Raw genomic sequence first — 25,543 nt, 5'->3', positions numbered from 1 at the left:
GGATTTTACTGAGCGGCATGCATTTTATTCCTACTACTTTTGTTCTATGACCTTCTAGAGTTTCGCCTGGTCCTTTTCATGGCTATTTCCCAGGTCAGCATTTTTAGTTCTGCCACTTTTTCCTCCATTCAGACCTGCCTTTCCCCACGGTGACTCTCCAGCCCCACCGGCCCCCTCACCCCACACGCTCACCTGGTCTTGTTCGCGTGTGTTCTCATTTTCCCGCTGCCTCCATTTACTCCATAATAGTAACCATTGTCCTTATCATCATTTTCTTCCGGTTTCTACCAGCTGTTCAGTCTCAGGCCCAGTTGTGAGGGCTTTACACTGTCAACCACTGCTGATGAGAATTGACATTCAGACACAGCGTCGTACCCTTGGCCGTGGTTTCATCTTTCCGATCCAGCCTGCATGGAGCTGGTGCCAAGGATATGTTTTATTGCCTTAATCCTTTGCATCAGAAATGAGTACTTAAAGATAAGTAGGGGTTCTGTCTTGGATATTCATGTGGGTTAATAAATACACGAATCAATAGAAGAGTAAAATGAGTCATCTGTAAATGTATGGGCAAACTCAAGGGCTGGGAATGTCATTAATAGCCATAGGGATGGAAAGCCTTCTGTGTGTCTGTCCCCACCACGCAGGGACTCTGAGCCAGAGATGGAAAAGCCATTCTCCAGCCCAGAGAACTGGAGATCGGAGAGGGAAAGCTATTGGGCCATTGTCACACAGCAGGAAGAGGCAGAGCCGGCATGTGAATCCAGGTTACTTGGTTCTCTAAGGCTGCTGAGGGTTAGAGTTTACTTTGTTCTTCTAGGTACCGTTCCCGGTGATGTGAGCATGAAAGGTAGAGAAGAACCCCCACATTCATGACACAAGCGTGGCTAATTCTAGCAATGTCATGTTGTTGGTCTGCCCTTTCCTCATGCTTTTTTTTTAAAGGGCAAATTTGTCCAGACCAGTCATTTGTTATCTGTCTGTCCACATCTGATCATCGCTGCTGGTCTAGTCATTCCCGCTGTCTGTGGGTGGCAGCTATACCTTTAAAATTCAGGAAGGAGATTGGTTTTACTTTTATAAAATGGCATCTCCCACTGAACTGAATGAGGCCGAGAGTTAGGGACTGAAAAGTAGCTACATAAGATGAAGCAAATGCTCTTCATTTAATCAAGAAACAGTTATCGAGCATGACCAGTGTGTCAGGCACCATTGTGGGCACTTGAGATATTGTAGGGAACAAGATTCCTGCCCTCCTGGAGTAGGGGTGAGTAAGCTAGAGGAGCCCCTCAGAAAAGTCATTTTGAGCCTTTGAATTGTTGTTTCACACACAGTAATAATATGCTAATTATATGTTCCTCTAGCCTCTGGCAAGTCAGGAATAGAAAGAAGGGTAGGGGGAGGCAAGCATTTTGAACTTGCCCACAGAAACTATTGCTTTCTTCTGGAATTCTGTTAGAGTCTATTCATGAAGTTGTTGATAAGAGCCCCCTTTGGCCTTACCCTGTTAGCTGGATGAACTCTAAGTCATCCTTCAAGACCTATATCAAACATCATCTCTTCTATGAAGCCTGCCCTGATCAACACCTCCCCCCAGGCAGAGTTAAATTTCTTCTTTCTTTGATGTTCCTATTCATCCTGTGATAACTCTCATTGCTGTGGTACTGCATTGTGTTCGCATACTTTGTTTTGTTTGCCAGGCTAGATTGTGTATTTTTTTGAGGGTAGGGACTTATTCAGCAAAGTCCCTGGATCACAGACTGTTCTGTTAATAAGTGTTTGTCAAATGACTAGCCGACAGCAATGGAAAAACAGAAAAGCTACAAAAAGCAGATACAAGAATGCAGCACAGTGCGCACCAGGAGCATTTAGTGCTCAAGCAATCAGACCCTGACTTCCTCAGTGTCCCTGGAGTGTCTCGTTGTAGATGCTGTAATAAAGTACTCAGAGCCTTTGGGGCTGTTACAGCCACTGATCTCTTAAGTCAGAAGGTGGGGTTTGCTATAATACACTGACTTCCATTTAAGGAAGTAAAAGTCATCATTTTAAAAAAGTTCTGGTTGCTTTGTCATTGGGGGAAGACCATGAGCTATCCTCATAATTTGGGTATCCAGATCAGCCCATTCCCTGAGGGTTCCTACTGAAGCAATCATCTTTCTTTTCCTCTGGCTATCCTGTACTCTATTTTCTGGTGTTCTCTAAAACTGGGAAAGCTGGGTCATTCTGCATTTAATGTAATATTTTCTAAAAAAATTTTTGAGTGGGTTCTTTGTTGTTCGTTTTACCAATCAGGACAAACAATGTGAAAGTCACTTTGAAAAAGAGAGAACAAGTGATATGGGGCTTTTCAATAATGAAACCTCTCCTTTCTAGGGACAAACCCCATTCCTTTCAGTCTCAGGCCTTAGTTCCCTGTGGGGTGGGGAGTCACCCAACACACCCTCTTGTGCCTCCTGTGTCCGAGAGAGGACATGCTTCCCAAGTCCTCATCCTATAGTCCTGTCCCTGCCCGGGCTCCCCCGCATCAGCAGCAGCCTGTCTGAAGCAAGCGCTGCTGTGGCTACTATCCATCCAGCTGTTGCCTTGCCCTGGGCGGCAGGATGTTAGAATTCTTTCCCATTATATTTCATACCCACTCCAGGGAGCTCACTCAGCGGAAGCTGACAGCTCAGCTTTTCGGTGTGTGGGTTGTTTTCTTCTTACTGAACTTTGTTTGCATAACTTCTTAGAGCGTCTATATAAGGTAAGGTCGGCTTTAGAGTGAGCTGTAATCTAGTAGCACTCTGGGGCAATTTCCTCCATGTTCTCCTTCCCCCTTTCCTTGTCTTGCTCTGAGGTTCAGTGTTGGATGGAAATTATGAAATGATTAGTTCTCTCTCTCTCAGTCTTTTTTTCTGTTGGCTACCAGATATTTACTGGGTACCTATTATGTATCTGGCACTGTGGGATATAACAGAAACTCAATGGGTATGAAAGTAGTTTCAAAGATCAAAAGGATGTGCATGAAAACATGTACAGGGGTTACTTAGGTGGAGAGACCCTTATTTTTGCTTATTTGTACTTTTTATTATTCTGTACCTAATATGTGTTCTGTTTAGTGGGAAAAAAAACCATTCAAAGCATTTGCAAAGGTATGAGAAATTTGTACACTGCTTGGCCTATCGTAGATCCTCAGTCTCCTCTCCAGCCAGGGCTGGCTTTGGGGCAGGTAGAGGGGAAGACTAGGTCCCTTTTGGGAGAAAGCACGGGCCCTCAATCGATGTGGATTCTGCGCTGGCGTCACCCTGGTGAGACTATTAGGCGAGATGGGGCAGAATCTGCCCCTCGGGGATTCCCTTAGCCTTGGAAGATGTCAAGTCTGGGTGAGGGAGGCAGGGTAAGTTCTTGAGATTGCTGCAGATTATGCCATTTGTAGTTTTTGGGAAAATACTAGAGCAGCTCATCCTGGTGGCCTTGGCAATTCCAGAGAAGTCTAACTCTCCCCTTTTTTTCCTCACCCCTCTTCCCATGCCCGTTTGTTTCCTCCTGTCATTGTGTCCTCCCTTATCCTCTTGCTGTAACTAACTGTTTAGCGTCACCTCCCTGGTCCTCCCGCCTTCCTCGTCTCTCTTCCTAAATCTTTCCCTTCCTTCTGGTCCTAAATGGAGAGTGTGGGAGGAGGGAAGAGAGGAGAGAAAAGGGCTCAGATGAGGGGGTGCTAAGGCAGGAAAGAAAGAAGGGAAATGCAGGGTCCCGGAGCGGGTTAGAGGAGAGCCAGAGGGAGGAAGAGACTGCAGAGGTGATAACAGTGACGGCCAGTGTTCGCGAGCTCTTACTCTGTGCCAGGCAGGGTCCCAGAATTTTACTTGTGATGACTTGATGCTGTGTGTTAACTTAGTAAACGAAGGCAAGGAACCTTGAAGGGAGAACTGAACCAGGTGGGCCCTGCTTAGGGTTTCTAGGTCCTGAGGAGTCCTTCGGGCTAGTGGGATTGGCTGGTCCAGGAGCTTTTTCATGCCGATAACCCATCATTTCCTGTGATGAGGCTTCGCGACTAACCAAGGGGTGAAGTTTTTTGAGAGTGGAGTTTTATTAACTCTGTGTAAGGGTTAATAAAACTCCATCTTTTCATGAACAAGACTCTCATGGGGCAGGAAGGGGAGGATTTCCACAACCTCAAATTGGGGACACCTGACATGCAGTCAGCCTGGGCTTTGAGCTCATGGCACTGGCCAGAAGTCAGCACACAGTGAGGTGGATGGTCCTCGAGGACAGGGCTCCTGACCTTGCTTTGTCATTGGTTGACGTCTTCCATGAGATGGGCCTCTGTGGGATTTTGTGATGCATTTGGGAATCCTTGTTAATGATGGCTTATGTCAAATAAATGATCTAGGAGTAACAGAGAGAACTCCCTGATACCCAGTGTCATGGTTCAGTAGCTCTTTTTTAAATATGGCTCTGCTCTTTCTTGGGCTGTGGGATTTGGGTGGAGGGAGAGTCTCTGGGGAGACGGTCCTGATGGTGAGAGGTCTTTGATGGAGACAGGTCTTTGATGGTGAGATACTTAGGAACCAAACTTAGACACCTCTAATTCTGTAAATTATAATGTTGAGAAGCCAGGCCACACAGGAAGCTTCTTTATATGCTCACTTCCTTAAAAGGGGTGCAGGTGAGAAAGAATGCAGTGGGGTTGAACTTTTGGCCACTTCAGCTTTTCTGCCCATGAGACTTTTTACTCATCCCCTTTCCCTGCCAGGCGTGGAGTGGGTTCTCTATGCTAAAAACCTCATCATTTCCTTTTCTCATCTCTTTCCATAATTCAGTGGTGGTTCTCAGGGTTTGGGGGCATCAGAATCCCCCTGGGGGCTTATTCAAACTGTTTCCAGGCCCTGGATTTATATTCTAATGTGTGCCTGGGGGATGCTGATGTTGCTGGTTTGAGAACTGCTGATTTAGGCTTAGCCAGTTCTTCAGTGGGCAGGGCAAGAGTTGTCTGGCTCCTTATCACTTCACCTCTCTAAACCTCAGTGTCTTCATCTGTAACATGGGACTGCGAGCAGTGCTGACCTCACAGAAAGGTTGGGATGAAGAAATGTGCAAATTCGTGTAAGCGCTTAGAAAGGTGTCTAGACATCGTAAGTGTTCAATAAACATTGATCTCTTTTATCTTCAGGACCCTCGTTGGTCTTATCTGTACCCTCCAGAGCTTAATATTGGGCTTGGCACATAGTAGGCCCTCAAGGAACACTCATGGAATGAGCGACTAAATGACTGTGTGTCCAGGAGTGCCCAGCTTTGAAACCCCGAGTAGTGAGTTTGGTGGCTACAGAAGGCCAGTGAGAAAGGTTGTGGCTGGGAGTCTCTCCTCTGGGTTTGGCAGTTAGGAGGCTGTGACACACCTCTGAGGGCAGTTTCACTGCGAGGTGGGGATAGAAAAATAGCAACCACCCCCATCAGCCAAGCTCTTCATGTCTCATTTTTTTTTCATTTAATCTTCACAACCCATTTTGCAGATGAGGAAACTGAGGCTTAGAGACATTCAGGACTCTAGTTGAGGTCACAGAGCTGGTATAAAGTGGGGTGAGTTTCTAATGGATTCCAGAACTTGGACTCAACCTGGATGCCCTAGAGCAGAAGATTGAGGGTTAACAGCGCAGGGACCTGCAGTTGTAGACAGTTGTGCTGAGGCCTCTGACAGAGGGAGCTCGGGGTGTCTTCTGGTGCAAATATCTGGGCCCACCTTCTCCCAATAGGGTCATCCAGAGCTGTACCCTCAACTCCTAAACCTCAGTCTGAAAAGATGTATCATTCGCCCCATCGGGGACTGAGCGGCACCATGAGGGTGATGACAACTGTCTCCCAGCCAGATTTGCCATCTTAGCACACACACACGTGTGTATGCACACATATCCCATACACACATGCACACGCATACTATGTACATATATGACGAAGTGTAGCTATGCCTTTCAGTTTTTCACACATTTTCACACATTTTCCTGTGTGCTAGAGTGATGTCAGCAGGAGATGAATGAGGGGATGTAATATTTTTCACTTCTGAGGCTGTGCCGTGGCTGCGTGTTTGTGTTTAGTCTGCCCAGTTGTCCAGAAGCAGGAAGGCAGCCCAAAGAGCGACTAAGAACTAGAACTTCCTCCTGTACAGATCAGTTTAAGGTCAAATTAGCCTTACAGCCTCCTTCAGGGTTAGCGGGGGAGAGAGAGACTTCAGGTCTGTGTGGGCAGCTACGAAAATGTTGCTCAGACCAGCAGGTTTTTCATTTCAGATTTAGCTGACTTTTCAATGTTGGGCCAAATCTTGAGCAGCAAACATTTGTAAGCATATGTGACTCTTGGATTTTCAAAAACATCAGCAATTTTATTGGCAAACTATTGTCAGATAAACACCAAACAGCCACCCAGGAAAACAGCCACCCAGGAAAACAGCCTTGCCCGCTATGATAATTGAAATGTCATTGTCCTGCGGTTCTGGAAGGTCCATAAAGGCTAGGTTCCCTGTATCCTTGTGGGTGTGTGGGGGGTGTGTGACTTACTTATTGTGCGTTTATCTCGTGCCAGGTCCTGGGCTGGTACTTGGGACACATGGCTTGCAACTTTCCCACATGAAGGCTTTGGCCGGTGGTGGGATGGTTGGGATCCAAATGCAGTCACAGAACCCACATGTCCGGGCTGACGGACGTGGAAATCGGAAATGGAGTGGTTGCTGGGACATAGACTGCCTTTTTGTGCTTGCATTGCCTTGGCGTCTGCTGTGTGGCCTTGCCTTCCCCTCAGGTCAAGGCTGCAGTTTAATTAATTAAACACTTTGGTGCAGGTTCTCCTTTTCCTCCAACAACACTACTCAAAACAGTGCACTGGCTTCTCAGACATGGCTGTGAATGCTGGGAAATGCTTGGCGACTCACCCCCACGCCGCGTCTGCACCAGTTAAGTGTGGCTGAGTGAATTTCAGTTCCTCAGCCCCACCTGCCTCATTTCCTGTGCTCACTACCCACCTGGCAGCTCCGCCCTGTGGCTACAGCTTCAGGGAGAAAAGTCTACTGTGGCCGGCCAGGCGGGTTTCACAGTGTTCATATTTAATCCTCATGATCAGCTAATGAAGGATGTGTAAACTCACCCCAATTTGGAAATATCCCAGCTGTCCATCAACAGATGACTAGATGAACAGATTGTGGCATATCTATACAATGGAATATTATTCAGCCATAAAAGGAATGAAATACTGAGCATGCTACAATGTGAATGAATCCTGAAAACATGCTGAGTGAAAGAAGTCAGACACAAAAGATCACATAGTGTATGATTCCATCTGTGTGAAATGTCCGGAACAGGCAAATCCAGAGACAGAAAGCAGATTAGTGTTGCTTATGGCTGGGGGAGGGGAGGGTGAGGAGTGACTGCTAGTGGGTGCGGGGTTTTTTTTGGGGGTGATGCAAATGTTCTGGAATGAGATGGTGGTGATGGTCACACAATATTGTGAATGTGCTAAATGTCACTGAATTTTATGCTTTAAAATAGTTAAAATGGTAAATTTTATATGACTTACCGTGATAAAAAAAAAGTGGGAAGGACAAAAAAAAAATCACTTCATTTTGTAGACGAGGCAGCTGAGGCCCAGACTGTCACAGTCCTTGAGGAATAAAAGATAGATCTCTGCCTCTCCCCCATGTGGGAATCCCCTGGATTCCTTCTTCATTTCCTATAGCCAGTGGGTCACCAAGCCCTGTCGATTTGGCCTGTGAAGTATCCGAAGACCATCCTTTCTTCTTTGTCCCCCACCGCTTGTTACCCACTGACCCCTGTGGTCAGCTCCCCACCAGACTCCTACGGCCAGGTTGGCAGAGACACTCAAGCTATCTAGGTCCTTTGTCAGGCCTGGCTTTGTCATTAGTGTCACTTTGGGCACGTCACATGACTTCTGAGCCTCATCTATCAAATGGTGGTTTGGATGTTGATGAAGGTGATGGCGGCAAATCCTTCCTCCTGCCATAGCCTACCATACAGCATTGTCATGAAGACCAAACGAGGTAGTAAAACATAAGTGTGTTTTATAAACTGAGGGGTGCTGTGCCAGTATGAACGATCATAAGGATTTGGCAGAGTGTCCCCTAGCCTGGTCTGTAGAGTTTGAATCAGGACTCTGTGGCCTGCTGAGAACTGTGTCTTAGCTCCCCTGCGACAGATGATTACCTATTAGACAGTGCCACTTCTCACGTGACAGTGCTCAGACTTTGAGGTACTAACCAAGCAGTGAGCTAGATCGGCTCTAGACTCCATTACACTCAGGGCTTGTGGTCTTGGTGTAAACCTATACATTATGTGGGATTCAGCATGGAGGCATCTAGAAAGATTCTAAGAAGAAAGGGACTTTGATTTAAAAAACAAAATCTCAAATGTATCAGTTATTACCTGAGTGCCAGTTAGAAATGCAGACCCCAGGGCCCCATCTTAGACCTGTTAAATCATAATCTGCATTTTAGCACAACCCTCAAGTGATCTGAATACACATGAATGATTGAGAAGCACAGCTCTACACTGTCATTGGGTCCTGAGAAATTCTAAAGCCAGCAACTAAAAGCCGTTTAGAACATCAGAGCGTAGCAAAGCGACAGGTACAGAATGAATAACCCAAACCAGTGACATCCCCATGTGCTAACCTTTACCAGTGGGGGACTATGATGAGATCTCACTGATAAGAGCAATTAAAGTAAGAACTATTTAGGAGTTAAGCAGAGCAAGGATATGTGATTTTTCTCAATGAAAAGCACAGAATTTTGGTGGAAAACACAAAGGGGGTCCTGATTAAATAGGGACACAAACTATATCTAGAAATTTATTCTCAGCAAGGGGCAGTTCTGCCCCCCAGGGGACATTGGACAATGTATGGAGACATATTTGGTTGTCATAACTGGACGGCATATACTGGCATCTCATGAGTGGAGGCCAGGGGTGCTGCTCCACGTCGCAGCTCACGGAATGCCCCACGACAAAGAATGACAGGCCCAAGTGTCCAGAGTGCCGAGGTAGAGTGACCCCAGTCTAGCCTAGTGGGACACACACACACAGGACACTAAAAACTCAGGAATGTCACATATTATTTTAGTAACACAGAGCAATAAAGGTTGGAGGGAACTTAGCGTGGTGGACTGTGGAAGAGATTCTAAAGGGTCGCTAATGAGAAAAGTGTGATAAGGAAAAAAACCACAAATGTAGATCAATGAAACAAAATAGCTCCCAGAATCATTATAATAAAAATGAACATATAAGATATAACAATCGGAACACACTAATGGAAGAATATTCCGAATTCTTAATGGCCTAATTGTCAAGCCATAAGCTAGATACATTCAGTGGGTCCAGAGCTGTATCCCAGACCAAAATAGGGGCCACTTTCTTTGTTTCCTCCTCATCTCATCCCTCCCCAAGCTGAATTTCCATCTCTCCACCATGTGGCTCTCCCATTCCTAGTGAGGCCTCAAAGATTGGGGATAAGATCCAAAACTTGAGACCGTATGAGAGATGGGAGGGTTTTAGGCATAGTAGCCACAGAGGTCTGGGTTCACATTCCCAGTGTGGCTTCTTCCTGCCTGCGTGGCCTTGGGAGTGTCACATGACCCTTTTGAACTTCTATTTCTCATCTGCGAAATGGGTGCTATTGTCAGGATCAAATGAAGGAATGTTGGCCAAGGTCAGTGTTGGGCCCTGCTGCGCCACCCCAGGCCTACTCATGGATCAGAGCACCTTCTCGGGGACATGATTTCGGGGTGTTTTAACCGAGCCCTGTGCCCTTTTTTTGCTGTTGGCCACAGATGACATCCGATTGTTTGCCTTCGTACGTATCACCACTGGGGACGCCATGAGCAAGAGGTCAAAGTTCGCCCTCATTACGTGGATCGGGGAGAATGTCAGCGGGCTACAGCGAGCCAAAACTGGCACGGACAAGACCCTGGTGAAAGAAGTCGTGCAGGTAACTGGCCTGTGTTCTTTCAGGATCTGGGGGTCACACCCACAAATGGGCACTATCCAGCAGGGATGGAGAGGGCTGGATTTGGCTCTTGGGCCTGTGACTTAGCTGTGACTTCCAGGAAGCCATGCTCCATCTCTGGACCATCACAGCTATTGGTGAAATGCTACCAAAATTGTTTTCAGGAAGTGGGCTAGAAGGCAGGTACCTGGGTTTGTGATTCTGACCATCACATAATAGAAGCGTGGCAGCTGGGAGTCTACCTTTGAGATTGGGGCAGGTGGTTCACGGAGAAGGGGCTGGAAAGATGACTAAAGTCAGGGCCCCTATTTGAGTCATGGATGATCATGGTTGACTTCCAGTGGTGGCCGTGAGCACCCAGTGTGAGAATTCATGCACGCCCTCTCTGCACAGTTACTGGCAAACAGCAGGTGCTTGATAACGCTTGTTGAATGCATAAGTGTCAACCTTATGTCAGGGGCCAGTGGGGGCTTTATGAGAATTTTGGTGGCTATAGAATGACAAAGGCTGTATCAGCAATGGCACAGACTCCTAGACTGGATAACTGGGCACTCGACATGGCTGACTTAGTCTCAAATCCCTGTTTGGCTGAAAGGAAAGTGGGAAAGGTGGGCATGCCTTTGGTTTTGTTGCTGAGCTCCTGCATAGTTCTAATTTATAGAGCTCTCTATTTTGAAGTTTGTTTTTTTTTTCCCCTTTGTAGACATAACGAAAATTGACACTATGGGAAACTTCCAAGGTGGTTCATTTGAGCTAGGGCATGAGGTCATGCTGAGAAAAGAAAATCTGAATTCCAGAAAGGAAAACCAAGGGAAGAGAAGTGAGGGAGAGAATTCTCTCCTTACCAAAGGGTTCTCCATTTTGCCAAAGGATTTTTCAAAACCCGGGATAGGGAGGTGGTAGCTAATGGGTAGGGGGTTTCTTTTCCAGCTGATAAAAATATTCTAAAATTGACTGTGGTGAAGATTGTACATACCTATGCATATGCCCAAAGCCATTGAATTATAAAGAAAAAAACAACAAAAAACGCACTCACAAAAATAGGCTACATGCCGTGTGGTATCCTGGATTGGATCCTGGAACAGAAAAACTGCTGGAATCAGAATGAAATATGGAGTTTAGTTATAGTTCCAGTGTTGGCTTCTTAGGTGTGACAAACATACCACAAGATGTTAACAATTATGCAAATGAGGTGCGAGGTATATGGGGATTCTTGGTACTATTTCTCGCAACTTTTCTGTAGATCTAAAATTGTCCCCAACATAAAACTTTTACTTAAAAAATAATAAGAAAGCAGAAAGTTCTTATCATTCCTGTTTTTCCATCTTCCCTACCAGCTCTGTGGGCGAGCACACCCACCTCTGCATTGATGCAATCAGTCTTCAAATCACGCTCTAGTTGGCTTTTTTTCCTCCTTAACATAATTTCATAAATTATATGGCTGCAGAGTCTTTGTAATGAACGTTTTCTAGTGGCTGACTGTCCCATTTCTCAAGTGTACCGTAATGTACTAAATGTCCCCTATTGCTGGCCTCTTGACTTGCTTCCTGTTTTTATTTTTATAAATAATGTTTCAACCAACATTTTAACGCACGCGGCTCCTTTCTTCTGATGAATTGTTTCTTTAGAATACATTTTCAGGAGGTGGGGTTCCAGAATTCGTAGGCGTGATGACCATTTTAAAAAGGTATGGCACTCACGGACATGGACAATAGACTAGTGGTTCCCAGAGGGGAGAGAGGAGGGAGGAGAGGGGAGGTAGACGGGATAAAAGGGGTCAAATTTATGGTGACAGAAAGAAGTCTAACTATGGGAGGTGAACACACAGTGTAAATATATATATGCCTTACTGATAAGATGTACAGCTGAAACTTATTGGATTTCATTAACCAATGTCACCATAAAATAAATAAATTAATTAATTAATTAAAAAAAAAGAAACCAAAAAAAAAAAAAGTATGGCTTGTCAGATTACCTTCCCAAAGGGTTAGCACTATGCCTGGGACATAGTAAATGTTTAAGTGTCACTTATTTCACATCCTAATCAGCATTACTGATTAACAATCTGAGCTCTGGAGGGCCACCTACTTAACCCTACAGGCTATTTTTCTCCAAGACTGTTGGGTTTTCATGGTGAACTAGCTTTAAGGGGTCTCTTTTATGGCAGAAGAACGGAAAATACAAAAAAATGCACATTCCATGGCCAAGGTCTCCTGCCAAATGTTGCCATTCACACTTAGTTAGTCCTCTTCCTTGGCCAGTCTGGATGTGGCCAGAGAATGCTCATCTGGATGTGTCCAATGAGGGCAGTCTTTTGAATTTTGCAAATTATATTGGCAAAATACAGTACCTTAAAATGGATCGTTTTAGTCATTTTAAAGTGTACAATTCAGTGGCCTTAAGTACATTCACTGCGCTGTGCAATCGTCACCATTGTCTAGCTTCAGAACTTTTTCAACGTCCCCAAAGGAAACCTCGTACCCATTAGCAGTCAGTTGAGTTTCTTTTAAATCTAGAACTCTCCTTAGTTTGGTTAAGTGGGCTAGTAACTGAGGGCGATTTGGGGAAATAGGATTTTTTGGTGGGAACCTTCAGTTGGGAATATCAGTTATAATTTCATTTGCAAGCTCAGTGACATTGCAGTAGAAAGGGGTATTGTCTGGCTCTCTGACCTGGGAAGTACAGGGGTTGCTGGCTTTAGGTGTGGCTAGATCTAGAGCTGAAGGAGTATCTTCCTTTCATCTCTCTTTTCTCCGGGTTTGGCCTCAGGTGGCCTCTGTACAATAGGAGAAATGGCCCAGACATATTGCTTCTTCTGGATCTTGATCCCAGGTGAAAGAGAGCCCCCCTCCTTCTGTGTCAGTCATTCCCTTAAGGACTCCTGTTAACCCAGCTTAGGTCACATGCACATCCTGTGGGGCAGAGAGGCAGGGCTTTATGATTGGCAGCTATAGCGTTAATCCAGTTGTTAAAGAAATGCTGGTAGATGAGAAGCACAGGTATTCATAGGATGAGAGGAGGGGCCGGAGCTGGGATGCATCTTAAACTACAGATGCAATGTAATATTTTGACCATTCTCTTTTGCATTTTCCACTTCTGCATAAAAGTTTATTACCTGAAGCTATTATAAGACCTCACATTTATACTACGTTTGCAAATACAGCCATTTAAGTTACAAAGGGTCAATTTTGCTGGCATAATGGTGTGTTTTGACAGTCCCTAAAATCATGCTGATCCTGGCAAGTGTGCCAGTTTTCCCTCTGTTTAATGGAGACTCAGAACAGATGTCCCCTAAGGGGCTTTTTAGATGGGACATGCTGGATTCCATATTTTGGGGACTGGGCCACTTCCCCAGATGCCTTTTACCACGATTTCCATGTGAAGAATAAGTGGATTGACTTTTAGTTTAAGGTTATTAATACACCCTTGGATTTTATTGTAATAAAAGTACATACCCACATCCTTAGGCTTTGTGTGAAACATAGAGAATGTAAATTGACGTAGAGACCCTGAAATCAAGAAAGAAGGTCTTTATGCCACTAACTACCTGCCCGATGGTGGGCAACTCTCCCTTCCTGGGCTTCAGTTACCCCGTTTGTGAAATGAGTTACGTGAGTTGATTTGTTGTGTCATACTCTGTTTTGACACATTCTGAAACTTTTTCACTTTTTAAAATTGGGTACTTTGTTTATGCCAGCATCTTACCCTTAAAGGAGGCTTGTTTTACCTTGTGTGACAAGAGACAGGGCAGTGCAATGGTCTGGAGTGTAGCCTTCTGAACCAGATGGTGTGTGTTCAGATTTCAGCTCCACCACTTACTGTGTGGCCTTGGGCACATTGCTGGCCCTCTCTGGGCCTCGGTCTCCTGAGATCCAAAACAGGGGTAATATAGTATCTGCTTCTTAGGGTTGTCATGGGGATTAAATGAGCAAATATAGGGAAAGTGCTCAGAACCATGTCTGGTGAAGGCCCAGAGGAGCGGTTATAGTTATTTCCAGCGTTCCTCTTTAGACCCCACTGTGATGCACAGCTTTCTATGCTATGAATCATTTTCCTAGCAGATAGTAGGTCCACATGTTGAGCCACGGGTGTGGGACATGAATCTCATCGATCCATGTTGCCCGATTGATTTGTCTTGCAAATGGCTTGGATAAGAGTCACAGCCATAGCAACACAGCAAGGCCCTGGCATCACCCACACTTGCCAGTGCTGACTTTAAACAATCCATACCTCAGCTGGGGCCTGCCGCATAAGGGCATCAGCATGTGGGGAAACTGAGGCCCAGAACAGTCATAAGACTTGCTTCAAATCCACAAGCTAGTGAGCAGCAGGTCTGGGGCTGGAGTTCAGAGGAGTTAAAATTCAAGAGGTTTGACTTTGGGTCTCTTTAGTCAGTATTCAGAGCCAGGCTGAGCCATGTCAGTGGCAGGGGGAAAAACAGGGCAAAACGAGTCAGGCTGGGTGATGGGGACACCCAGACTTGAGTCCCGAGAATTCATCGAACAGACAGCGTGCATGCATGGCTGCTTCTCCACTGCTGTCATCTGCCACACAGAAGTGCCAGGCTGGTGCAAAGGACAAAGCACCCATCCCATTGTTCTGGTGTCTCTGTGGGATTACGGGGACAATGCAGTCGCCACCGTTAGAGCCCTGCCTGTGCAGGGCTAGGCCGTCTTGATTTGGAGCCAGCCTCAGTCAGGGATGCATCATGCTTGCCTTGCAGGACGGCTTTATTCACATGATCTTTTTATTCATTTTTTTAACATTCTGTGTATGTCTATAGAGCCAAGTAAGCAGAGAGTACATCTCAGCTTTCCGCACTGGAAACAGAGAATGGCAGAGTATTTCCTGCAAGAAGCAGTGGAGGCAGAAAGGACAGATATTCCAGTGTTGGTGTGGAACGATCAGCTTAGCGTGTATTCTCTTGGTCTCTAAACCTCAGGAGCAGGGTGGGCTCAAATTCTGGACCTCCTCTTACCACCCCCCACCCGCCCAGGGCCAGATGTACCAACACTCTTCTGGGAGGGTCGCTTTCGTGTACCAGTATGGTAATAATATCAATAATAACAATAGTTTGATTTACCCCTACCTCGTGCCTGACACTTTTAAGGACTTTACACTTATGAAATCATTTATTCTTTACAGTTCTGTCATTATTCCTGTTTTACAGATGAGGAACCTGGGGCCTGGGGAGGTTGAGTAACTTACTCCAGGTCCCAGCACTCAGATGTGGTAGAGCTCTGCCCTGAGCCAAGACTGTGTGCTCTCAGAGCCTGGACTGGATTATCTCACCCCACGACTCATTCCCCAACATCCTCCAGCACCAAGAAAAATGTTCCCAGGCCGTATGCATTTTCATGGCACGTGAAAGGCTCTGAGAAGTTCTGCAGGAAACAAACCTTTTACATTTATTTTTAGACTTACTGGTTCCCAATTTTCCTTGATGGTAGAACCACCCCCTCCCCTGTTTTCAAAGTGAACACTAAATATGGTTGCTTGTTGCTTTTTTTTTTTTTTTTAATGCTGCTGTGTTGAATGAAAAAGATCATGGGTTTGGGAGGAGTGAGACTCAAGTTGATATTCTAGCTCAGTCAAATGTTCCTTGAGAACCTTGGACAAGTCGCTTTATCTCTAGAATTTGTTCTCGCTTATGAAAAAGAGGATTAAATGTTCACAGAGCTGTTGGAAGGATTGAAGAAAAGCAATGGATGCGAAAAGAGTTTTTTCATTTCGGTGACTGGTAAACTCCTACTCATCCTCCAAACCCCTGATTCTTTACCCCATTCTCCTACCAGCCTCAATCAGAATTAACTGCTCCTTTATCTGTGCTTCTACTATATTCCGAATTCCACAAGTTACAAATAAGTACTCCTAGAAAGTAATCTTGAGGGTAGGGCCCATGGCTGCTTTATTATGTATGGGGCACGTAACAGATGCTAAAAAAAAAAAAAAAAAAAAAAAAAAAAAAAAAAAACTTCTAAAAAAAAAAAAAAAAAAAAAAAGAAAGAAAGAAATGAATCTCTTCCCATATGCTCTAGATTGTATGTTTTTATTTATGTATTTCTAGAACAGAAGCTAGTAAATATTCAATAACTGTCCTTTGGGTTGAATTAAATCATGGGATCCAGTTGCACTCAGGGAGGGATGTGGGGGTGGATGAGAATTTCCAAAAGCTCTGCTTTTGCTTCAGTAGAAAGCAGAAGTGAGTGCTGGTTGGGTCAGCTGGGAGAACCCACACATCTCTATGTAATGAGATTGAAATGGGCTGCTGCTCCCCTATGCAAAGCATCAGTTGCCGCCTGGCACTCGGGGACCATCGGTAGACACCTCACTGCCCTCCTGAGGGTTTCAGCTGTTTGTCTTGACAGGGAGTGTTTATACTTCTTCAAGCCTGTGGTTCATGGAAAGGCCTTTATTCTTCTCAGAACCAGAAAGGGCCCTTTGTGCTGGTGCATTTCACCTGGGTCTGGGCTCAGGCAACGGGACTTTTTGTTGCTCATGTCATATATTTAAAAGAAACCACCTGATGGCAAATACAGAGCTCTCTGGCAGCCTGTAATGGGTGACGCCATGTGTCATGTGTGGAGGGCTATGCTTATTCATGATGGGCCATGTGCTGTTACTACCCCCAATATACAGATGAGGAAATCGAGGCTTGGAGGGATGAGCCTTTAAGCCAAGGGGAGCATTGAAGCAGACGTCAGATGGTGGGAGATCAGAGGTGGATTTAATGGTGGGGTGGGCAATCGGTCCCTGCAGCCAGCTCTGTGTTCCATCTGAGTTCCTTTAACTAAGTGGTTAGATCTTAGGAGAAAGAGGGAGATGCCCCACACCCTGAGCCTGGAACATAAATGGAAGCCGCTTTCACAAGCCAAGAGCTCTGTCCAGCAGGCCTTGCCATGGTCGGCCACAAGCCACTGGCCTCCCGAAGCCCCATGTAGCAATCTCTGACCTTGTCAATAGTGTGTCGTTTCCATGCTGTGGGGATACTGCATTAGACCGTGTTCGGGTCTTAACTGAAGAGCGCGGGGCACTGAGTCTAGATAGCTCTTCATCTGTATCTTCATATCTTATGTCTTTCAGATTTTCCCGCCCTTTCTGCTGGTTATTTCACTTCCCTGACTATTAGCTTCTTCCTCTAAAAAGTCGGGATGATATTAGCTAACTCATGGAATTATAAAAATTAAAAAATTAAATAAGAAACTGTATATAATGTCCGATGTACACAAAGTGTTCAATGTGGGTACTATTTACTTATTTATTCAACTTTTGTTGAAAAGTGAAAATAGTCTGATAACACAATGAACAACTGTGAGTATATGTGCTGTACTTCAAAAAATATATGTTGAGTTATTTCTTTGGGAAAAGTTCCCCAAAGTGGGTGGGGCTAAGCCATAAGAACTGCTAGGCACAACCTTGACCAGGCAGAATTTGAAGACCTAAACCTGGATTTAATCCTGCTTGTCAGTTGAGCAATAGCAGGGGCTAGATGGAGTTCTGAATTAAGAAGGATTCTGATGTTAAGTCTGACCTCACTGGGGAAAGTGCACGATTGGTTTGTGATGTCTGCCATGGATACAGGAATAGAGAGTGGAGTATATTCCCACATTCTTGGCATCCCTGATGTAGATGGAACCATAGTCAGAAATCAGGCAAAGTGGAGTCAGGGCTTCTGTAAATGTCTGTGTTTAGGAAAGCAGGGGTCAGATTCCAGACAGTGCCCCAAATGCTAAAGAAGTGGGTGGCCCTGTAGGCGTCAGGATTCGAGGCACATGGATGACTGCCCCTATTTGGTTTTGACCCAAACCTCCCCACAACATGCTTTAGGACACCATGCGCTCCTGCCCTCCATCTGTTACCCTGTGCCCATGTGAAATGTGACCACGTCTCTCTGTTGTCCTTTGTTCTCTTCCTAGTAAAATAGAACCTCATCATTCCACACTGTGATAGTGACGCAGGCACCTTTGTTCCCAAATCTGTCAAACATAAGACCATACCATTTTGATCTGTTTGTTTTTTCACTTTTCTGTGATGACTCATGCCTATTATAGGAACCTGTTCTTTTTGAGTAAATTACACCTTGTTGGAAGGATTTTTAAAACTTTGGTCTTTGAAGCATGTTGAATGGTTGTAGGAGGGAAGCGTAGGGTGCCCAGGAGGGGTTGGCAGCTGAGTGCCCAGCAGGTTTGCTGCTGTGCATTTTCATCTGGCTCATGTTCTAGCTGCTGTGGACCAACTGCTTTTCTTCAGCATGCCAAGGTCTTTAGTTTATAATTAAACTTCACCCACTTGGGGAAAAGACACATTATTGTGGCCAGCATGTGTTCCGTCTACCCGCTGCTCCATCTCTCACAGGTGGGAGGAGAGATTCTAACCCCCACACTCTTTTGCAAGGGTTTGGGACGGTCCTGAGCTTGCACACAACCTTCCTTTTGAAAGCCACACTGATCCCAAAGTTGACTTTTCTGTGCCATTTTTCTCCATTGCCCCTGAGATTCTGGCATCCAAGTTGAAACTTTGTCCCATGTGCTCCGGAGGCTTAGGTACAAATCTATGGATGCCCATTGAGAAAAGGGCTGATAGAACCTGTCATCCAGCCCCATCTTTCACGGAGATGGAAACCAGGGCCCAAAGCCATTGACTGTTTCCTTTGGGGCATCTTTGAGCCCTCTGGTCCTCTTTTTCTGCTCTCAGACTCTTACAGAGAGTACTGGAATTTTGACTTCCCACGACCTAGGAAAGTGTGTGGTCTTCAGCGAGCATGCGTTTGCCGGAAGAACAAATTGCGTTGGCATGCATTATCTTTCGATACAATGAAGGTTGCCTCTCCTCCCTGGTCCCACTTTGTAGAAATGTGCATTGCTGACATTATAAAGTTAACTGTCAAAGTCTCCCCACTCATTTAATTCCTGTCCTCTGTGTAGGTTAGTGACCCACCATAGACCTCATGTTCTAAGCAGAAGACCCGACAGTTCTGCGCAACTGCTCTTTCGTGGCCGACCCTGTTCTTATCTTTCGGGTGTGCAGCTGGATTTATCATCTTCTGTCCGCAAGGGCGAGGAGGTGCCAGTTCATTGTCTTAGTTATTCTGAGGAATTCCCTGGACTTTCCGTCATTAAAAAATAATTGGTGGGGGTGACACATTATAAACTATATAAATGTCTAACCATTGTACTATATACCTGAAACTAATATAAAATTTAAAAAAAAATGGTGGGGGTGGGGAAATCAGTGTGGGTGAAGGAAGAGGAACCGGCCACTCCCTGTGCCTTCACTCTGTGTTTCAGAAAATTTCTTTATATCTCTGACTCTACAAAATATGTCCTGTTTCCTAACCCGGTCCTTCTCTTGAGAATAAAGGTTAACCTAGGATCATTTAAAATACTGTGTAATTAACCTTGAGCACTTAAGTTTGCACCAGGCACACTTATCGAGTGTCCAAGCCCTTTGCACATCATCAGAGACGATGAGTTGCACATTACAACAGCCCTAGGATGTAGGTCCTCTTATTGTTGCCATTTGCGGATGAGGAGACCGAGGCTCATGGTGGGTAAGTCCCTGCAGAAGGTCAGGCTGCTGGAGATGGACATGGACAACTGTCCCTATTTGTATTTGGCCCAGACTTCCTCCCAGCATGCTTTAGGACTGAAGCTGGGGTTTAAACTTAGGCAATTGGGAGCCATTTAAAAATGAGATGATTTAAAACCAAGGGTTAGAAAATAATTATGTTCTTTTAAAACTAGCCTTGCAAATAGAGTCTTAACTATGTACAGAGCTCTGGTTCCTAACCCCAGTCCTTCTCTGGAGTTGCCTTCCTCAGGAGCAGACTGATGTCTCGCCTACATCTTTGAAGCATGAGCATATGTGCACTTGAGAAAAGTCACAGGGACAAAACGTATCCTGAACTTGGTTGGTGTCTATTTCCAAACCATATTGGAGTCATTTTTAGCTGGGTGGGGCTTCTGCCTTTGAAAAGTCCTGCCATGGCGGAAAAGGGAGAGACCCTGTCTGGAAGTTATTAGCCAGGGACACAGTATTTCCGGACATGACAAAGAAGATCTTTCCAGAACCACAGGTGACAGTGTCCCCAGACAGGCACATTTTGCTTACGAATGTTTGACGTTTGTCTCAGGCAGTCTTGAGGGTATGATATGCTGACATGGGAAGGCTGGGCAGTCTGGAGCAGCCCACGAAGTGGCCTGAGGAAAGAGAAGGTACAAGAGAGACCAAGAGCAGGATCTGCCCCCTGGGCCCCTGCCATGAGGCTGCTGTGTGCCCTGAGGCACATCACTCCCCCTCTCTGAGTCTCTTGCTGCTTCTCTATCAAATGAGAAGGGTGAATGTCAGGGATTCAAATGCTCTTTGCCTTTCAGCTCCATTCCCCCCACCTCCTTTTTTTTTTGTTAACCAAGGTATAATTTAAATAGAAGAAAACTCACAAATCTTATGTTTACAGCTTGATACATTTTTGAATTTCGATTTTTTGAATTTTTGTACACACTCATAAAACCACCACTCTGATCAAGACCTGGAACATTTCCAGCCACTGAGAGGCTCTCCCTCCCCCACTGAGATCCGCTCTAAAGTTTTATAATTAATGATTCACTGTGACTGTGTACAGTATTTTTGCATTCTCTCTCCTGTTCTTTCTAGAGCTGTGCTGTCACCGGCCTCCTGTGGCTGCTGTGCACTTGAGGTTTGGCCCGTGGTACTGCTATGTGCCGTACATGTACAGTATGTACCGGCTTTGCAAGACCTAATGTGGAAGAAGGACTGGAGGAGATCTCGGTGCTTTTCAGTTGGGTTTTGGGTTGACTCAGAACTTTTGGGGACTTTTTTAGAGTCCACACCATGAGATCCTGATGAGAAGAATAGACTCACCTTTGAAGCCTCTGGGGGTGCATGAGCATCCTGATGTAGGGAGGCCTGCGAGGCTTGCTGGGGCCACCTCCACATGGCCGTCACCTCCTGCTTGCCCCTTTGGGCCTCTGGAGGGCAGGTGCTGGTCTCCATAGTGGGGGCGGGTGAGGATGTTTTTCTATATACTTTTGTTCTTTTGTTTAATAGAATAATATTTTTTTAATCTTTTGGTTTTAAACATGTCTTTGGTCTGTAGACTAGGGTTTAGGTTTGCTTTCTTTTTTTTTTTGTAGTTAGAGGCATAGCCTTTTTTAAAGGTAATTTTGTTCATTCACATTTATTGTTATATCTTTATTGGATTCTGCTATTCTGTTTTGTTCCTTATTTTAGCCATAATTCGATTTCCCATATACTCGTGATTTTAGATGGGATTGGGCACAGCTCCATGTAGAGTTTCACAGTAGATTTCTTAGCCTTTATCAAACTTACTTTTTCTTAATCTAAATCTAATAACTAACGGACACAAACAGGAGTGTTCTTATTGCTTTAGATTGCCATATATAGCTATCACGAAGCAGAGAGACTTTGGACTTCCTTCTATAGGCACCTTGAACTGCTGGCTTCCTCCTCCTGCGTCTGCGCTCCACCCCTCCCCCATGCCACTGGGGCTCGGGTTGAGAAACACATTCATTCTCAGTTCTCCTTTTTCACGCCTACATCCAGCTTGTGTTCACTTGTACTGATGACATACACAGACACTGAGCAGCACAGTGTGGCAGAATGGGAATAGAAAGAATGTTTAGTCATTCTGGGCGACTTACACAATCTCTCCAAGCCCAACTCGTGGGTCTTATCATAAATAAAAAAGTTAATATACTGCGGGAAGATTAAATGAGAAAATGTGTGAGGCAGTACCTGGCACATAACTAGTTGTTTGATAAATATTAACCTCCCTCTTCCCCCCTCTCTGTTCATATTCTTAGTTGCTTGACATGGCAAATGGCTTGTGTTTATACTGTAAAACTTGACCTTGAGTGTTCTCCTGATTTTGTCATTCTTGGAATAGGGTGACCTTTTTTTTGTATTTGCGTGTGTATGTGTGTTTTAATGGAAGTGAAACTCACATGACATAAAATTAAATATACATTTTAAATATACAATTTATTGATATTTAGTACATTGACAATGTGGTGAAACCACCACCTCTATCTAGTTCTAAAACATTTTCATAACCCCAGAAAACCCCCGACCCATTGACAGTCACTCCCTATTCCCCCTCCAGTCCCGGGCGACCACTAATCTGTCTCTGTGGATTTGTTTTTTTGGACATTTTGTGTAAATGGAGTTATACAGTATGGTCTTTCACATCTGGCTTCTTTCATTTAGCATAATGTTTTTGAGGCTTATCCATATTGTAGCATGAATCAGTACTTCATTCCTTTTTATAGCTGAATAATATTCCATTATGTGGACAGATCATATTTTACTTATCTATTCATCTGTTGATGGACCTTTGGGTTATTTCCACTTTTTTGGCTCCTGTGAATAATGCTGCTAGGAATATTTGTGTACAAGTGTTTGTGCAGATGTATGCTTTCATTTCTCTTGATTAGAGCTCTAGAAGTAGACTTGCTGGGCCATATTAAAGAATTTTAAGAATTAAGTTTGCCAATGTGTGGCAGTATCTGGTACACATAGGTTTACAATAAATGTTGGTAAATTTTTACGTTATTTCCTTGTGGACTTTATTATGATGATGATGATGATGATGATGATGATGATGATGATGATGTAGTTGATTTTCTGGCTTTCAGACCTTATTTGTATTTTGGTAAGTTTCCCTGTATTCTTGTCACCATCCTGAAATTTTTCTTTTTTTATTGAAGTCTTCTGATCCACATATTAAAATAGGTTGAGGGCCCAAGTCCTTCTGATTGAGACCCCCCTCCAAAAAAATGAATAAAATAACTTGATTTCTCAGGCTTGGAGTTATCTGATAAGCCAGATCACTTGCTTCACTCATCCATGCCACAAGTATATACTGAGTGCCTCATGTGTGCCAGGCCTGTGGGATTTTGTGGTTGAATCTTGGGTACTCCAAGAGGGGACAGTGACTGCATTTAGCATATCACTATGGCCCCATTGCATTGAATGAATGTAAACGAACCTCCTGCTCTCTAGTAACTGTACAGCTGGAGAGCTCAGTACTTTCTCTGTGCATTCAGTGCCCAGACTGACCACTCAGGCCTGGGACTGGAAGCCCTGCACTGTCAGGACCTGGGGTACCTGAACCTAGCCGTACCAGCTTATGAGAGAGTCAGTCATGTATGTCGTCCCAACTCCACATAAAGGGACATCACGTTGGTAGCTTGAAATCAACCACTGTGGGAATATTTGCACCATAGAAATCGGCAAAAGCTACAAATCAGGGCTTCTCCCTTTCTTCTCTATTTTGTTTTGAGAAGCTGATGTTAAACATGTACCATCACACCAACCTGCCTTCTGAACCTCATCTCTTACTATTCTCCTGACGAGATAGCTTTTCACTGATGAGGAAATTGAGTCACAGAATGTCGAAGGAACTTACCCAAGGTAACACAGCCAGAAAATGACAGGGCCGGAATTCAAACCCACATCTGACCTTGGCTTATCTCCATAGTCTTAGGACTATACAGTACCTTGACTGTATCCATTTTCTGATCTCTAGTCATGTTTGCCAAAGCACTCTGCCACCAAATTTTTATTTTGATCATTCCTTAGTATTTAAGGTGCCAGGACTTCCTGATGTGTTGCCTGAGCAATGCTGAGATCCTGTTCCTTCTTACCGAGAACTCTGTGTTTTATTTTGTTCCTGCAGAATTTCGCTAAAGAGTTTGTGATCAGTGATCGAAAGGAGCTGGCAGAGGATTTCATCAAGAGCGAGCTCAAGAAGGCGGGGGGAGCCAATTACGATGCCCAGACGGAGTAACCCCAGCCCTCCCCCTGCCCCTTACCAAAGTCATCTGCCTGCTCCCCGGGGGAGGGGACATCGGCCTCAGCTACCAGCCCACCAGCCCACCAGGGAGAGGAGACGCAGTGAGAGGCAACGCCCGCCACCCTGTCTGCAACCCAACTCCCCTTCCCCGCTTCCCTTGTGAGCCCCCGTAATAGCTTATCTCCCGAAGCTCATGGAACATCTTTCTTTTATCTTCTTTTTCTTTTGTCCCCCTTTTTCTGAAGAAAAATCATTTTGATGCCAAGGCCATGCACATCCTCAGATGTGAGGCGCCTCCTGTGGTGACCCTTGCCCTGGCATTTCTCTCGGCCTGCCTGGCCTCCTCCACCATGACCTCACCATGACCTCACGCTGCTTCCGGAGCCCGGGTGCGCCGCCACCCTGGTTTTCTCTGGCGCCCCCGCCTGCTTACAGCGGAGGAGGCACCTGCGCCCAGAGATGCGCCATCAGCGGCGGCCTTCATAAGCACACACGTTCACCGCATTCGTCAGGCTCAGACCTCCTAGAATGTGCTCCAGGGTCCCTCACCCACCCCTTTCAAAGTTGCCTAAGCTACATGTCTGACAGAGACGGTGCTCGGTGGTGAGAAGTTTAGGCCTGACTCAGACCAAAGGAGAAGAGAGAAAATTTGCCTTAAAAGTTGTCTGGCAGGAGCTTTGCCACATGGTCCAAAATGGCCCATTCCCATCCTTTCGAGTGAAGTCTCCTTAGGACATGGAGTGGGGGCAAAGGTCTGAGTCCAGATTTGACAGGAGGAGTCTTTCGGGGTTAACGTCAGAGGCTCCCAAAGTGACAAGGACATTAGGGAGAGAGGCCTGGGGTGCGAAATGGGAATTTAGATAGAACTGGGAACTGATTCCTTACTTTCGGGAAGGTCCTCTGCCAACGGCAAGGACAGCATGGGCCAGAAGGCCTGCTCTGCCACCTTAGCTGTGTGTGGAGTGGAGCCCCAGCCTCAGGGGGACCAGGACATCTGTGGTTTTAATCTTACATCTATACCACACATTCAAAAGGATTTTCTTTTTTCAAAGAAAGATGAGATTGGCTTGGTTCTTCATGAGCATATTTTATAGTTCTTTTTCTTTTTTTTTCCTTGTTCATTTCATTTGGGGGGAGAAAATCTGTGCTGTATTGCGGTTGTGAAGAACATCTGCACTCAAACAGTTTACAGAAATAAATGTTTTTTTGTTTTTCAAAAAACAGGTATGTCTGATTTGTCTTATAAAGCTTCTTTACTGTAAAATCAAAGACCATTGTCATCTTCAAATTTAATAGGCATTTATAGAGCTACTGAAGGCTAGGCACTTCATATTGAGAACCTTATTTAAATTTTAATAACCACCTTAAGAAATAGTTGCTGTTTGTGTCCCCATTTTCTGGAAACTGCCGTTCAGAGAGAGAGTGTGAGTCCTCTGAGGCCACACAGCTAGAAAGAGGCAGAGCTGGGATTAGAACCTAGGTCTCCTGATGCCTTGAACCTAGGTCTCCTGATAGCCTGAAGCTATCGCTGTGGCTTCTGGGGGTAGTGGAAAGGCCCTGGATTGGAAAGAGGGACGTGATAGCAGGATTGCAATATTCCCCCAACGGTTAGAGGCCTTCCCTCTGTCTTTTCAGGAACAGCTGAGAGGCTGCGCCCTCCTCAGCTGGGCTGTGACATTCTCTCCGAGGTTGTCCTAGAGCTTAAAAACTGGACTTTCAGCATACCAGGCC

The 25,543-nt window shown here is 45.2% G+C and overlaps 1 protein-coding gene across 1 annotated transcript in view; it reads left to right on the top strand.

Moving 5' to 3' along the window:
* Nucleotides 1-25,028, top strand: part of COTL1 (coactosin like F-actin binding protein 1) — a 39,126-nt gene extending 14,098 nt beyond the window's left edge. Inside the window, exons 3-4 of the mRNA XM_006926724.3 lie at nucleotides 9,803-9,960; nucleotides 23,696-25,028. Of these exons, the coding sequence (XP_006926786.1) occupies nucleotides 9,803-9,960; nucleotides 23,696-23,806 (269 nt within the window). The 3' untranslated portion in view covers nucleotides 23,807-25,028. The remainder of the gene's footprint in view (nucleotides 1-9,802; nucleotides 9,961-23,695) is intronic.
* The last annotated feature ends 515 nt before the right edge of the window (nucleotides 25,029-25,543 follow it).

This window comes from Pteropus alecto, unplaced genomic scaffold (genome assembly GCF_000325575.1).
Source record: "Pteropus alecto unplaced genomic scaffold, ASM32557v1 scaffold7, whole genome shotgun sequence".
NCBI classification, from domain to species: Eukaryota; Metazoa; Chordata; class Mammalia; order Chiroptera; family Pteropodidae; genus Pteropus; species Pteropus alecto.
Note: the sequence above shows the minus strand (reverse complement) of the source record. Positions and strands in the feature narration are given on the sequence as shown.